At 41.7% G+C, this 16,882-nt stretch overlaps 1 protein-coding gene across 1 annotated transcript in view; it reads right to left on the bottom strand.

Moving 5' to 3' along the window:
- Window positions 1-2,015: 2,015 nt before the first annotated feature.
- Window positions 2,016-16,882, bottom strand: part of slc1a1 (solute carrier family 1 member 1) — a gene marked incomplete at both ends in the record, with an annotated part of 40,533 nt that continues 25,666 nt past the window's right edge. Inside the window, 9 exons of the mRNA XM_084335928.1 lie at window positions 2,016-2,256; window positions 4,642-4,776; window positions 5,495-5,689; window positions 6,396-6,518; window positions 9,681-9,788; window positions 10,306-10,490; window positions 11,172-11,267; window positions 12,367-12,409; window positions 14,644-14,758. Coding sequence (XP_084192054.1) covers window positions 2,016-2,256; window positions 4,642-4,776; window positions 5,495-5,689; window positions 6,396-6,518; window positions 9,681-9,788; window positions 10,306-10,490; window positions 11,172-11,267; window positions 12,367-12,409; window positions 14,644-14,758 — 1,241 coding nt within the window. The remainder of the gene's footprint in view (window positions 2,257-4,641; window positions 4,777-5,494; window positions 5,690-6,395; window positions 6,519-9,680; window positions 9,789-10,305; window positions 10,491-11,171; window positions 11,268-12,366; window positions 12,410-14,643; window positions 14,759-16,882) is intronic.

Here is a 16,882-nt window from a genome sequence, read left to right on the forward strand (position 1 = left end):
TGTATGTTATATTATATAGCCATAAGTAATATATTTATGATTGTATAAGTAATATATTTACATTTTGTATAACCAAAAATAAAAATAAAAAAACAGCACAATCAGGAGTCAAACTAACAATACTTGGGGAGGGGGGGGCAAGTGTGCTCACCTCTAGATTAAGTCACCCACCCTGACATAAACACAGCAACACTGATGATGGTTGGATGATGGTATATAATAGCCTTGCCCTAACCCTAACCACACTGTTACCTTAAACTAACCATAACCTTAACCACACTGTTACCTTAAATTAACCATAACCCTAACCTTAACCACACTGTTACCTTAAACGAACCATAACCCTAACATTAACCACAGTGTTACCTTAAACTAACCATAGCTAAAGTGTGGAAAGGCGAAAGTGCACTTTTCACGTTGTCAGAAATCTTTGATTATATAGATTTGATTGATAAATCTATAGAAAAAAAATCCAGAGGTTTTAATTCAAATTCTCTAAAAATAATAAATAATAAAGTGTATTATTTATTATAACCTTAACCCTAACTTTCTATCATTATAGTATTGCTGTGTTTGTATCAGGGTGGGTGGCTTGGTCTAGTGGTGAGTGAACATGTCCCTCACAAGCATTGTTAGTTTCACTCCTGATTGTGCTTTCACAGATAAGAAACGTAAATATATTACTTATATATTTATATATACGTGTATATATATATATATATTAGGGATGCTCGATATTGGCTTTTTTACCGATACCGATATTCCGATATTGTCCAACTCTTAATTTCCGATACCGATATGAACCGATATCAATCGATACCGATATATGCAGGGTTTCCCCCCCCCCCCCAAAAAACGGAATAATTTCAGGTAACTAATAATTTCACTGGATATATATATAACAAATATTGTTATTGTTTTTATTTTTTTTCAACCGATACCGATATTTTCCGATATCACATTTTACGGCCGATATCGGCCGATAATATCGGTCGGCCGATAATATCGGACATCCCTAATATATATATATATACATAACGTACATTATGTCGCTTTTTTCCTTGTGGTTGATGAAGTACTTTATTTATTTTCTCATGAGACCGTGTTGAAGATACATCAGCCAGCGCTCTCCTCCGGGGCCACTGTTACACTTGGCGTTTCATGGCAACTTTTCAGAAAGGATCTCATTGCTGTGTGTTCACACTTTGCCCATAATTTTTCTTTATGCGTCCCACATGGCTGCGTTCATTTAAAATCCGAGTCGGCGGTACTTTTCCCCCACTCTTCCTCCGTCTAGACGTCTGCGAGTTGTCCTGTCGCGATCGACTGATTAAAAGAAAATTATAATTAAAAAAAACGGATTTAATTAATTTTTTTAATAAAATAAAAAGTCACATTGAAACGAGTGTAACAGCAGTCAAATATCTAAAAAGAATTCCATTCCTCACATGCTCACACACACACACACACACACAAGCTCCTAATGTTGTTGCGTCTATGCAAAAGAAGAAGAAGAAGAAGAAGAAGAAGAAGAAGAAGAAGAAGAAGAAGAAGAAGAAGAAGAAGAAGAAGAAGAAGAAGAAGAAGAAGAAGAAGAAGAAGAAGAAGAAGAAGAAGAAGAAGAAGAAGAAGAAGAAGAAGAAGAAGAAGAAGAAGAAGAAGAAGAAGAAGAAGAAGAAGAAGAGAAGAACGTCTTCATTCGAAAGAAAAGTGACTTTGTATGTTCTTGGCACAATGTCAGCGGAGGAAGGAAGCGCTTGTTGTGGCCTACCGGTTGTAGCCTATAATCACGGCATAGATCTTCTCCACCGCGCGGTTACAAAGGGCAGTCGTCTCGGGACGAAGCGTGAGAGAGAGAGAGAGCGAAGGCTGCTGTCGCTGAGCGGGGGAAGGGTCTCGTGTAATGGTTTCTCCCTCTCTCTCAATGGCACTGATATATAATGGACGGTTTCCCCTTCTTACATATATAGCAGCAGCAGTGTGGGACTTTCTCTCCTCCCTGCCCCAGAGGGAGGCTAGAACTGGGAGGTCTCGGTGAAGGAGATGGCGTCCGTCTTGTCGACGGTGAAGCCACCGTTGACGTACGACTTCTTTTCGCACTCCTCGTCGTCCAGGGTGGTCTCCAGGGCGAAGGGGTTGGCCACGTCCATGTCCGACGTCAGGTCCATCCTCTCCAGCTCGCGCTTGGACAGCTTTTGGACGATCGCCGCTCCGTAGGCGTCGCCAAGCACGTTGATCATGGTACGGAACCGGTCCCTGGAAAACATCCACAGGGCAACGGCCATTAAATAAAATAAAAATATCAATAGAAATATCAAGTGTGCGGGGCGGCTACGTGGCGTAGTGGGCAAGGCGCTCGCCACAAAATGCTGGAGACGCTGGGCTCGTCAGTTCGAGCCCAGCGCTCCACATTTGCTTTCAGTTTAGCTGGTCGTCCGTACTAATACACATTGGCCGTATTAGAGGGTGGGAAACTGATGGGTGGGGATCGGGCGTTGTGGACAGCGACTCCTACAGGTCGGTTGGTGCGCCTGCGCAGTAGAATCAGGAAGTGTCGGGGGCAGCGTGAGCCTCCCACGCGTTACTCCTCGCCACTGAGAGATCGAGCTGCGCGGGTGAAAAGATGCGACTGCTGTTACCTCAAGTACCGGAGGGGACTTGTGCTATGTATGACTTAGTCCACATTGCAGCCGGCTTGTGGGAGGCAAGAAACAGCGTCCGTGACAGGGGAGGGTTGAATTGGATGATACGAAATTGGGATGGGAGAAAAATATAGAAAATGGGAGAAAAAGTGGATAAAAAAAAAATAAAATCAAGTGTGCGTATTCTCTAACGTTTTAAAGTAGGACAGCCGAATCCTGACCAATCTTTCCTCCATCGACTAAAAACACACTTCTTCAATCAATATCTGAAATTAAAAAGATTTAAACACGGAAAACACTAACTGTCTTATACTACCATGCACTCCTCCTACTATACTATATGTCTTATGTCTATACACTCAACACTGCAGCACCCAAGTTTCAGCACTGTTTGATGAACATTGTTACTCAGCTGAAAGAGTACCCTTCCTGCTGACAGAACATGGATAAAAGCGTTCAGCTAAATGACTAAATGTAAATGTAAAGTATCCTTTCCCACAGAAAATAGCTACAAGCAGGGGTGACATTTCCACTGGGGACAGGGGGGACATGTCCCCCTCACTTTTCAAAATCTTAGTTTTGTCCCCCTCACTTTTTACAGTCCGAAAACTAACATTATATAAACAAAAACGACAAGAAATACTGCATACACTCTCAAACATGTGCAACGACATGTCGAGAGGAGTATGGCTAATGAAAAAAAGGATGGGTTAAAATGTAACCGTTAAATGGAAATCGTCATAGGTATGATTTGAGATTCACGCACATGCGTTCTTCACATGCACAAATAAATCAATCGTGCGCGCATATTTCCTATCCCATAATAATTTTTGTGTGAGAGCTGGTAAAAGCTCGGTTTAAGGTATTTTTGTGCGAGAGCTAGTCAAAAGCTCGGTTCAAGGTCTTTTTGGTAGAGCTGGTCAAAGCTCTGGTTCTTTGCACTATTTTGCTGTAGTAATTGTATCTTTTGTGTTCCTGCCTGTTGCACATTTCTGTTTAATCCTAACCTTTGTATATTTGTTTGAGCACCGCCCGCTGTACTTTTGGGCGCTTGGCGCCTGTAAAGGGGCGTGGGTTTTCTTTTCCTTTTTGTGTTTGATTTGGTGCCACTGGTAGTCCTCCTTGCTCTCTGTGTTGCTGTGTTTGTAAATAAATATAATTATTTTGCAAACTGTTTCCTGATTTTGTGTCGCTGCACCCTCACCTACTATGTCTGTTGCCTTGTGTTGCACCCCTCCACTGGGGTGCGTAACAGCGACTTACAAGTTTTGTACGACAAGTCAGCAGGAAGGGTACAACTCTTTCAGCTGAGTAACAATGTTCATCAAACAGTGCTGAAACTTGGGTGCTGCAGTGATGAGTGCATAGTAGTAAAGACATATTAGTATAGTAGGAAGAGTGCATGATATACCCGATAGAGTTACAAGTTACAACCAGTGTTGTAGTACTCGAGTCCAGGACTCAGACTCGAATCCGAGTCCTGGACTGATTTTCAGGACTTGTGACTCGACTTGGACTTGAGCACTGATGACTCTGACTTGGACTCGAGCATTGACTGTATTTGGACTCGGAAGGTGCAGCCGAGGACTCTGAATTGTTAATTGATAAATACAGTTGTTTATTTTTTAAATAAATTGTAATAGGCCCTAATCATTTGGCATAAGATATTGATGGCTAGTGCATTTGTTTGGCTATTGTGTCACAAAGTAAATAAACTTCCTTTGAAACAGTGACCGCTGTGTCATTTATGTTAAATGTAGACCCTTTTTATTTATATGGCAGCTCTTTGACTGAATGGAGGTGACTCAACCTTGATGACTTGGACTCGGACTCAGATTAGGCCGGGTAATGGGAACTCGACTCTGGCTTTTTTTTGGTGACTCGGACTTGGACTCAGACTCGGACACTGGGGACTCGAGACTCGACTCAGACTCGAGATTTAGTGACTCGACTACAACACTGGTTACAACGGCAGGCTTACTATGGATGAAGTACTTACAGCAGCCAGTCCACGGCAACAATCAACGTGACATCATTCGCTGGTAGTCCAACAGCTGTTAACACGATCACCATGGTGACGAGACCAGCATTAGGGACCCCTGCAGCCCCTATACTAGCAACTGTTGCCGTTATGCTGAAATTAACAAAACAAACAAAGGTTTCAAATGATCGTAGTGACAGAAAGAAATGTACCATTCGGGTGCTGTTCTTCCTATAAAGATAACGATGACATTTAATGATTTAAAATGTCAAAAACATCTTGAAGTTCACAATTAGGACTCCCTAGAATTCGAATAGACGCCTCTCTCGGGATATTTTGCTATGATTAGTCCCTGATTACGCGCTGCCATATTGGAAGACTGACCAACAAAGGAAATGCATTTTTTCTTTACAGTGCTCAAATGATTCTGTAGAACAGTTGAAAAATCTTACTTGTGAATTAGTACTCCACAAGAACAACTGCCTCTTTGCACTGCTGCGGTCAGGCAAGCCTATCCCCAGGCCATCAGGATGCTCAATGACTCTATGTAACACTAACTCATCCATCTCCACTCATTGCACACATCCACATGCACTTTAAACAAACACTCACCTTAACACTCACTTTAGACAACTACACCATATTGTATCAATTTTATTAAAGAGATTTGCACTACATACATACCACATTGTCTGCATTTTTACATTTTATTTTGTATTGTATATTTGTATAATGTTGGGACTTTATTCCTCTTTTACTTACTTTTCTTACTGTATGAAGCACATTCTCAGGGCTCATACAGAACCAAGCATTTCACTGTAATGTACTTTATACGTAACAAATAAAAGCAAACTTGAACTTGATCACTTGCCTAATGGTGACAATCTGGCCCACATCCAGTTCATAGTCGTTCAACTGGGCGATGAATATGGCGGCCACCGCCTCGTACAGCGCCGTGCCGTCCATGTTGATGGTGGCGCCCACTGGCAGCACGAAGCGCGTGATGCGCTTGTCCACCCGGTTGTTCTCCTCGGCACAACGGAAGGTGACAGGCAGGGTGGCAGAGCTAGATCAACACGATGATCAAGACATTAAACCCACATGTGCACACGCACGCAAATAAGATAAGATAAGATATTCCTTTATTGATCCCCTTGGGGAAATTCAGGCACCATAGCAGCATGGGGGAGGGGGGGGGGGGGTACAGGTAGTAGAAGAAGTATAGTACAGTGGAGAAGTAATATTTATATTTACCCTACAATAAATATAGTTCAATATATATAATCTAATATATTAAAAAAAAATGCTAAATGCAAAAAAATGCTAAATATATGCTCTAATGCTATAATATATATACTGTACATACAGTAGTACAGTACATAACCAAGAACGATCCATTTAATCTTTCATACACAATGACAACGGAAGATTTAACTAACTCCAAGTCGATTAATCTGTCGATTTGGTCAACCAAGATTTTGTCTTGTTTTTATGGTGAATGAGTTATGTCCTGAGAAATTAGAAACGCATCTCTGATAAACATTCACTTTAAAGAGGTCCTTCTCTGTGATTGCGTGCGTGGGAAACACAATTTCATAGATTTGTCATTAAAATCAATCAAGTGCCTAAAATTCTAATTCAAAAAAATAAATGATGAATAAAACGGCATGAATTCAGTTTCAGTTGACTTTCTGACGCAGACAGCAGGTGCAACCACAGAAGGAGAGGTGTTCTGACATGAGGTCAATCGTAGGGGAAGAGGAAGCATTTACCTGGAGGATATCATGAGTGCCGTCACCAGGGCCTGTGCCATTCCCAGGGTGAAGGTGAAGGGGTTCTTCCTCACAATGACGAAGAAGATCAACGGAAGGCAAATCGTGGCGTGGATAGCTAGACTAAAGAGAAACACAGACTGGTTAAAGACTAATAGGTCCTGCTGTCCACACATTTTACATTTACATTTTTCCCCAGAGGCTATCCAGTGGTTTAGCTCATATTTAAGTGTGTGTAAGTGTTAACGGTATCAAGTCTCCTTACCACACCTACCACCAATTCTGTTCTCTCTGTTTATAAACGATCTACCTGATGTGTGTAACAATGTACATGTCCAGATGTATGCAGATGATGCTGTTATATTTACCCCTGGCAAAAGCTATACAAAGGTGTCAACGGTCTTAACTTCTGTCTTGACCAGTGTTCAAGACTGGCTCATAGACTCATGTCTGCTCTTGAACGCAAAAAAGACTGCTTTTTCCAAAAGATCAGTTGTGTTAGAGTCATCAAATGTGTTTCTGGGTGGGAAGGAACTTGAACTTGTGTCAGAGTTCAAGTACCTCTGGGTCATGCTAGACTCAACCTTAACATTCTAAAAACATTTGAAGAAAGTAAGAAACACAATCAAATTCAACCTTCAAAACTTTAAACATATTAGACCCTTCCTGACAGTCAGTGCTGCCAGATCACACATTGAGTACTGCTTCACAAACTGGTCTTGCACAGGTGTGACGATTGTCAAACCCATAGAACAGCTATACAAGAGTGTGCTTAAAGTGTTTGATAAGAAACCTCACTCATATCACCACTGTCACATTCTTCAGAGGTAACGTTTTTTTTATTTTTTTTAGTTTTTAAACATGCTATTGTTATATACGAGACCCTACATGGTCTGTGCCCGCCCCCTCTGATGGAATTCATAGAAAGCAAGCCCGATAGAGGAATCAGCACTAGGGCAACCACTAGAGGGGATTGCGAAGTGCCCGGCCGGCAAACCGCCTTCGGTAAAAACATCCTCTCAGTTCAGGGCTGTTTAATCTGGAAAGATCTACCTTTGACATTAGGGATTGTACATAATTTCCATCCTTTAAATTCAATAAAAAAAAATTGTTACTTGACAACCAAACCTGTGACCATGTATAGTCTAATAGTCTAGTAGTGCACCTTGACAACAAATCCTATATTACTTGAAAGCACTTTAATACAATTCTGTATTGCCCTGTAAAAACGCTGCTAAACCATATAGATGCACTTTATACCTTGTACTTTGTTTCTTGTATGTATGTTTTTATGCTTTGTCTCGTAGTATGATATGCTTCACTGCCTGCCTGTTTAGGTTTTGTTTTATGTTTTGTGTGGGGACTGTGGATGAAAACTAGCATCCTTGCTAAATCCGGTGCATTTATGCATTTATTTGTAGTGTCCATTAAATGCTCTGTCCCGTCTAAATAAACACATAAAGTAAAGTACCATTGGTTGTAGTTCAGTTGACCGGTGTCTCCTCTGGCCGATGCGATTGATGTGTTTCACTTCACTTCAAACCTTTATTTAAACTCAAAAAGGCAACTGAGGTTTCCCTCATTTACAATCACGTTGAGTGTACATACAGAAATAAGCACACAAAAAAGCACATAAAATCATAACGATAAGACAACAAGACGAGGCAAAAAGCAAATCAATTCAAATACGTACAACTTGATTGTTGGAGATCCAGGTTTTAAACTCCGCAACAGAAGGGTTAATATCAAGCTTTAAGGACTGCTGAAGTTCATTCCATGAGCTAAGGGCATCATAGCAAAATGCAGATTTACCCTGTTCTGAGCAAACCTTAACCGAGGGGACCTTAAGGACCAGCCAGTCACTAGAACGGGTTCCATAGGTACCAAAATTCCATTCCAATAATGATGCAGTATAAGGAGGTAGCTTACCAATAATGATGTAGTATAGGAGGTAGCTTACCAATAATGATGTAGTATAAGGAGGTAGCATACCAATAATGATGTAGTATAAGGAGGTAGCTTACCAATAAGGGCCTTAAAAATGAACAAATACCAGTGTTTGTTGCACCTCTTCGTCAGAGAGCACATGATCTCATAAAGGACACAGTGATGAGTGTTGTATCTATCATAGTGATGAATCTGTGTTTGAGTTCCTGAAGCCATATTGCAAAGCAAACTAAACAAAGGCTGTGTTCACAAATAATATCACGTTAGTAGTATAGATGGATATCAAAGGGTTATCATCAACCCATCATCTGACATTTGCCTATCTTCAAAGAGTGATAATGCGTTTCTTTTCTTTCTAATTATACTAGTAATAATTCAGTATAGCTAAGCAGCACAATATTAAGCCTGGTTGTGTACTTTTTTAACATGTCTGTATTGTGTTTTTTGTAAAAAAAAAAATAAGAGTGAATGACAAAGCTGTATTCCATAGGCGCACACATGTACAGACATACAGGTGTGTTGAAAAACAATAACCTGTTAATAGCAACACCATATTAAGCCTGGTTGTGTCATGTGTAACACATCTGTAATGTGTTGTGTGTTAAGGATATTTCAACACATTTAGAGTGAACGCCAAAGCTGTATGCAGATTTCCACAACGCATCCATAGGCGGCGGGCGCACAAATGTACCAGAGCTTAACCTGAAGGAATTTACTGTACAGCCTCGGTCTGTCAGTTAGATTTAGAGGCAGTGAACGAGTGTTGACCACAGCTCTCATTACCGCATCTGCAGGTTGAGCAGTTTTATATGTGCTTGACCCTTATCAGCGTGTGGACAGAGCTGAGTTTTTACAGTAGCTTTAGACAGAATATTGGCCCAAATGTCAGCCGTAAATCCCTGTGGGCGTATCCGGGGGGGGGGGGGGGGGGGGGGGTGGGGGTGGGGGGGGGGGGGGGGGGTGGGGGTGGGGGTGGGGGGGGGGGGGCAGTGGTGCGTTATTGAAATCAACTGGGATTGCACGCACCTAATGGTGCCACGTGCACGCACGCTCCCGGGGCGTGCACGCGCTCCCGCGAATGCCCATAAATGTCCCCTTGCTTGAGCAGCAGACTACAGACAGTTCCTAATTGCCTCTACGAATGGAATGTAACACATGTCATTCACAAAAAGTTAGGTGTGAATGTATCTGAGAACGTATTTAACACACCTGACGACCGGCGCTATTGATATGCAAATAGCGAGTACTTATGTGGGCTTGCACGGAGTGCAACCCCGTCCCATGAACAACGCATGCCTGGGGGGGGGGGGATAGAAAGCAACAAGAGGCCCGCCTCACCCGCTCAGCACAGTCACCATGTAGAGGCCCATCTTCCTGAAGATCTCCCAGTCCTCCACCTCAATGATCTTGGCGGCGATGAGGAACAGGATCCCCACTGGCATGTAACTGAAAAGACAAAGTGAAATCGAGCATCGATTGGAATACAACAAACTAATTCGTATAGGTCAATAGTATTAGTCGCTAATCTAGGCCTATGAGGAGGTTACAGGAAGCACATGTTGAGCTTCACTAAAAAAAGATTTGAAAGGAAAAAATCAGTTCCTCTTTAATTTTGCTTCACAGTTTTGTGGTTGGGAAAGTAAATGCTAGTCGTGGTTTGCAGTGGTTGGAAAGTAACTAAGTATTTCTCACTCAAGTACTGTACTTAAGTACAATTTCTAGCTACTAGTACTTTATGTGAGTATTTTCATTTTAGGGAACTTCATACTTTTACTCCACTACATTTCAAGGGAAATATTGTACTTTTTACTCCACTACATTTATCTGAACCCTTCAGTTACTAGTTATATTGAAGAAAAGGATTGTGCATAGAAAACATAATAATATACAAATTCCGAACTTACCCTTTTAATACACAAGTAAAGACGTGTGTAAGAGCCTCTATTTTCCTGGTTATACATACCACATGATTATCTGGACCAGTTTCATGGTCGCTTCATTCAAGGCATCGAAGAACTCCAGAAGAATGCGGCCCCTTTCCCCCATCTTCCCTATGACGAGGCCGAACGCCACGCAGAACACGATGAGGCCCAGGACGTTGATTCCGTCCGAATACGACCCAACGATTTTATACTCCTTGGTTATATTCTGCAGAGAGAACAAAGAGGCAGTTGTTTCTGGTTAGGCGGGTCCAGGCCCGGGAGTCCGTAAAGCCCCATCAATGTGATCAATGTGGGGTCTGTCCTCACGCTGTTGGAAGAGTTCGGGCTCTAGATGGAAAATGCGTTTCTTAACTCGTTGCAAATCTGTCTGTTTTACACCAGTGTTTAACCTTTTTACAGACGTAAAACTCCAACGATACAATTAAAAACTCATACCTGTCTCTGTTGGTACCAAGAGCTCGGTCAAACAACTCCAGTCCTCTTTCTTATTTTTTGCAGTGGGCATACCCGTTTGTTACATTTGGATCACATACTGGGCCTTTAATGAGCCATAAAGACCCATTGATGAGCTTAGTGTGGGATCACGGCACACCGAGCCGTGCCTACTTCACTATCATGTGTTCTGGACGGTGTATTCAGATCAGATGTTGGTGGCCTGGGGATCCAGGTGGGTCAACAAAGACACATTGTTGTCAAAACCTGACCTCTGTCTCTACTGAAGACACACTTGGATCCATGCAAGTCTTCAGTATTATTTCAATGTTGGGAGTTTTGGTGTCAAGTGAAAACGCATGGATAGGTCTGCTAATAATGTCCTAATCAACTGAAAAGCCCTCCCTGGCAAAACGCAAAACACATTGTAAGACGAGATGGTGTTGACACCAACCTCTACGACAGCCATGAGAGTCGTTGTGAGCGGCGGGATGGTCGTGGCGTTGACTGTGACTCTGGGCGGCTCCAGCTCTCTGCGCTTGGTCTTGTACTGGAGGGAAGCGGTCAGATGTTTTCCACAGTTAGCTACATGGCTGCTCTTGAACCTCGCACCTGGCGAAGGTCTAGAAGCGGCATGGAAGGAGATGGCAATGGTTGCTATGTATCCCACAGTTCTTTGCATTTATGAGGAAGTATTCCACTACATGGGACGAGGATTGCAGCTGGAATGACGGGGAGTCAATGAGCCGGACGTGAGATGTAAAATCTCAGCATCCATAATGAATATCAGCTACTAGTCGACAAATGAGTAATGAAACTTTATATAATTATAATTCAATATGTTATTGTGGTTCGAAAACATCCAGAGCAACTTTGACAATTGATTTATTATGTGCTAGCACAGATTAAGCCCATGTTAGCCATGTTAATCTCACATAGCACAGGTTAAACCCATGTTAGCCATGTTAATCTCACATAGCACAGGTTAAACCCATGTTAGCCATGTTAATCTCACATAGCACAGGTTAAACCCATGTTAGCCATGTTAATCTCACATAGCACAGATTAAACCCATGTTAGCCATGTTAATCTCACATACGGTAGCAACCGATCACACTGGTCTTTTCTGCGCAAGGAAACCGCACCTTTATGGCTGCGTTCATCGTTGTTTCCATGGACACAGTGAATAAACAAGACTCTGTGAAATTATTTAGTTCTTATTTACTAAATGGACAAAAAAATAATATAATGTCATTTTATTCAATATGTTAAAGGGAAATAATAAGAGTAAATGTAGCACCGGTTAGTTCACTTACTGTTTGGAGGGAATCTCTTTGTAAAAAAACAGCCTTGGAGATGTTTGACAGTGGAATGCAAGTGGAATGTTGCACAACTCTCTGCGTAGGATAATGACTGGTCCCGTGAATTCGTTTACATTTGAGAGCTTCCCGTATTATGATGCTAGCTTGACATCTCCTTCTATGGTGCTTCTAGGTGAAGGTATAGCCTACTGGTGATGAAGGTATCCCAAGAGCACAGATGTTTGCTTGTTGTCGAGTAGCATCCAACGAATCACCAAGACAACTTGTGGAAACATATGGACATCCCATAATATGTCATATGTCAAATGGATGTGTGAAGCCACTTACCTGTTGAAAGCAAGCCTGCACCAGATTTTCAGGGAACATGTTTCTGTTGACGGGATAAGACACATGTTGAGATGGCGCAGAGTAAGGCCACGTGGGTAAAAGGCGGTGAACAACAAACAACATTCTCATGACTCATTTTCGAATAGATTTCTAAAGGCAGAATCAGTGAATCATCACAGTCCCAAATGTCACCCCAAAATAGTTTCCTGACATATTTTCAGTGGTGGAAGAAGTACACAGTTCCTTTACTTAAGTAAAAGTAGAAATACCCAGATAAATGAGTACTCTGGTAAAAGTCCTCCATTCAAATTCTACTTAAGTAAAAGTTGAGTATTTGTATTTGTATTGAGTATTTCAAAGTATTTGCTATTGAATGTACTTAAGTATCTAAAGTAAAAGTATGCATTCTACATGACGCTTGTGTATTCATTTAATTTAATTTTTATTTATGTTAAGTGCTTGGGAGCATTCAAACCTCGATCCATTGACCTCTAAAGGTTATGTTAAAGTGGTATGTGATCCAGTTATGCTGCTCTTATTATTATTTATTATAATAAAGTTATTGTAGTGGCCGCTTGTCGCTCCCCAATGAATCAACAAGCGTCACGATGCACCCACTTAGTTATTTCCTAACTCAGCAATCAAAGTTGTGGATGTTGATAAAGATGAATGTCCAAGCTGCAGCCGATGTAGTTTGCAGGGTTTTATTGTCCAAAGGAAAGATGTATGATGATGAAGTTGAACAGAACAGTTGTCAATTGTTTGTTATAGAAGCGGTTCCAACAGTGAAAGCAGGTTTGAGAGTGAATCCTAGCAGGTGCATGCCTAGGCTCTGATTACAGAGCCTCTTATAATAGAGGTGGTGTGCCCCCTAGTGTCCAAACATAAATACACCATTCAAACATAATACAACTTCTTGTCGGTTTTGGCTTCTACAGTTATGATAAAGTGGTATGTGGTCCAGTTATGCTGCTCTGGTTACGTCCTCTTGAAGTTGACAGGCTTCAAATGTGAAAGTATATAATCTTCATACATTTTCCACGTTTTCTATGCAAAATCTTTTTCTTCAAAGTAACTAGTAACTGATGGGTTCAGATAAATGTAGTGGAGTAAAAAGTACAATATTTCCTTTGAAATGTAATGGAGTAAAAGTATAAAGTTCTCCGATGACTCCTCCATCATCAGCTACATCGTGGATGACGATGAGGCTGAGTACAGGGCTCTGGTGGAGAGCTTCGTAGGGTGGTCCGACAGTAACCACCTCCAACTCAACATCAACAAGATAAAGGAGCTGGTCGTGGACTACCGGAGAGGCAGGAAGGGTCCCCCATCTCCCATAATCCCCGGAGGGGAGGAGGTAGAGATGGTGGAGTCCTACAAGTTCCTTGGAGTACACCTTAACAAAAAACTGGACTGGTCGGACAACACTGAGGCCCTCTACAGGAAGGGACAGAGCAGGCTGTTCTTCCTGAGGAGACTCAGGTCGTTCGACATGTGCAACCGACTACTGCTATCTTTCTACCAGTCGGTTGTAGCCAGCATCCTCTTTTTTGCTGTGGTGTGCTGGGGGGGCAACGTCAGTTCGAGGGACTCCATCCAGCAAGCTGAACAAGCTGGTGAAGAAGGCTAGCTCCGTAGTGGGTGGTGAGCTGGCTAATCTAGAGGTGGTGGCTGAGAGGAGGATGAGGAAAAAGCTACAGTAGAAGCCATTCTGGAGAACCCCTCTCACCCCCTCTATGAGGAGCTAGCCAGAATGAAGAGCACGTTCAGCCAAAGACTCATCCCCCCCGACACACCACAAATCACCTGGGCCGGTCCATTATACCGGCAGCCACCAGGCTCTACAACAAAGGGCTCGGACGACCAGCCCTGCTGCCAGACTATCGCTGTCAGAACTCGGGACGTGAGAACTCATATCCACATGCACTCATTGTACTTTTTTGTATTTTTGTTTTATATTTTTTTTTATATTGTATTTGTATTTATATTTCATATTGTATCTATAGTGTATATATAGATACTGGACTGCATAGGACTGTGAAGCTCTGTATCCCCCCCCTGTACCCCCCCCATGCTGCTTTGACACCCGAATTTCCCCAAGGGGATTAATAAAGGATCATCTTATCTCTTATCTTATCTTAGATATGTCCTGCTAGCATAGCCAGAATTTAGAAAAATGTGCCACAGGACAATTTAGCTACACGGCGCCCTCCAAACCCTCAACAGACAGACACACCACAACACCATGTTTATAACGTTCCCCACGCCCTCTGCCACCTGATGAGGTCCAGGAGGGTGTCAACCGTCGTCACGTTGGGCGTGGTCCCTTCCCTGTCGATGTGGTCGGCCGTCTGAGAGACCCCTGGTTTGATGGTCATCACCAAGATGATGCCTGGAGAAGAAAACGGCTGTCACTCTGTGTTCTCGGCTTGGCTGAGCATGACTGGAAGTTAATGTTTAAACTTGTCACTTTAACTGCACGTTAAACTTTAACTAAAGCCTCAGCTGAATGTTTCAAATTTCCCTTTAAAGTGTAAAAGGAAAGTTACCAGGTCAGGATGTCAGGCCGACAGCTAATGACTAAAGGCTAATGGCTAATGTTATCTCTGGTGATGGTGACAGAGGTATTGTTGTGACCAGCTGGCACTGTTGTAAAAAGAAAAATAATATTTGAATGGTGCTGCTGGCTTCCTGAAAAGATTCCCAGCAAAAAGATATCTATAGATAGTGAAGCTTTAATGGCAAATGAATATACCTCGTCATTAGAAAATGCTTTTACAAGTCATCAACCTTGAGCAAGACACTTAATGGTGCTGTAAGTGGTCTTTTCTTTGTTAAAATAAGTGTTAAATAGCTCTACATTCCGACAGCCATCACTGATATAGAGTGTTTGGTCAGTAACATGGGTCTCCCAGTCCCTCCGCTCCTGGCCTGGTATCCTGTTCACATTTTATCCAATCAGGAGAGAGAACTCTAGATATCTTTTACTTATTTCAAGAAATCCTGCCAAGACAAATTAGCTTACTGCATTGGCAGATTATTTTACTTGTTTCAATCACATATTTGCTTCTAAAACTAGTTTTTATTTCTTATTTTTGTCAGACCATTTTTGCAGTGTGGAGTTCTCTCTCCTGATTGGATAAAGTGGGAACTGATTACTGAACTGAACTGGGGAGACCCATGTTACTGACCAAACACTCTATATCAGTGGTGGCTGTAACGCTATATATACTGTATATATATTGTATACATATCTTGTATATTTAGTCAGGGAATATTATCAGATATTTAGCCAATCTTGGAATAAATTCCTTACCAAGAAATGTCTTCACCAATGTGTTTGTAAAGGTGTAAACATTTACTTTACACTAAAAGCACTCCTTGGTGGGAAAACGGCCAAACCCACCTTTCCCGCTCATCGCCAACCCCTTTTTTTTGTGAAAATAAATATGGCTGGGTGCATGTAAATTAAAAAGTAGCTTTATTTGTTTATTCACATACTTGCCATGGTAACTACTCATTGTTTACTGGTAACTGTTGTAGTTGGTTGGCATTTGCAGCAAGTGAGTGGTAAGTGTCAGCCATGCTCAAGCCATTTGCAACCCTCTCTTGTGTGGATCATGGACAGACGCAATAGACTCCACACATATCAAATAACAATATTGACCAGTCAGCAAGATACTACAAGAAGATTTTACATCTGATTTGTAAGTATTATCAAAAATGTATATTTATAACTGGAAAATTTCATGTCACTACATTGATCATATGCATATATTAAATAATATATAGGGTGTGTGTGTGTGTACTATCATCAAATGATCTTAGTTGTTAGCTAGCTGGCCACAAGTGCTGGATGCAGACTCTCAGCCACTTCTCTGATGTCAACAAATGCATGGAGGAAGGTGTCAAGAAACATGGTCCACTCCACAAAGACCTTGCCAAAACACGGATGAAGTGAGATACTGAAGCGATTGAACTTGCCCTCAAATGGTTCGAGGAGAACAACCCCTTCGACCACAACCGAGACAAGCAGTCAACAGGATTCATAAGCACTGCAGACGACGCAGTCGAAAGAGCTGAAAGAGCGGCTGAAGTAGGGAGGGAGATGCAGATAAAGCTGGATGGACAGTAACATCGACCATGAGGTACAGGCCCTGTTATCACTCAGAAAGATTCACATGGTCAATGAGAAGAGTTTCAAGTTCAAGTTTCTTTATTAGTTGTCATACAGAAGTACAGAATACTTTTGTATAAAATGCTTCTTTCTCTTTTGCTCCAGAGATTGTGCTAGATAAAAATAGATAAGTATAAAAAGTATAGTAAGTATAAAATAGAAGTCAAGTACGTAGACAAAAAGTTTTCAATATATACATATATACAATGTACAATGCAGAGTAGAAAAGTAACTGAGTTACAATACAATATACTATATACTACTATACAGTACAATGCAGAAATGGGATGAGGTACAATTTAGAGTAAGGTGTAATGAGGTATGGGTTGTAGTGCAAAT

The sequence above is a fragment of the Notolepis coatsorum genome (genome assembly GCF_963971535.1).
Source record: "Notolepis coatsorum genome assembly, chromosome: 1".
NCBI lineage: Eukaryota > Metazoa > Chordata > Actinopteri > Aulopiformes > Paralepididae > Notolepis > Notolepis coatsorum.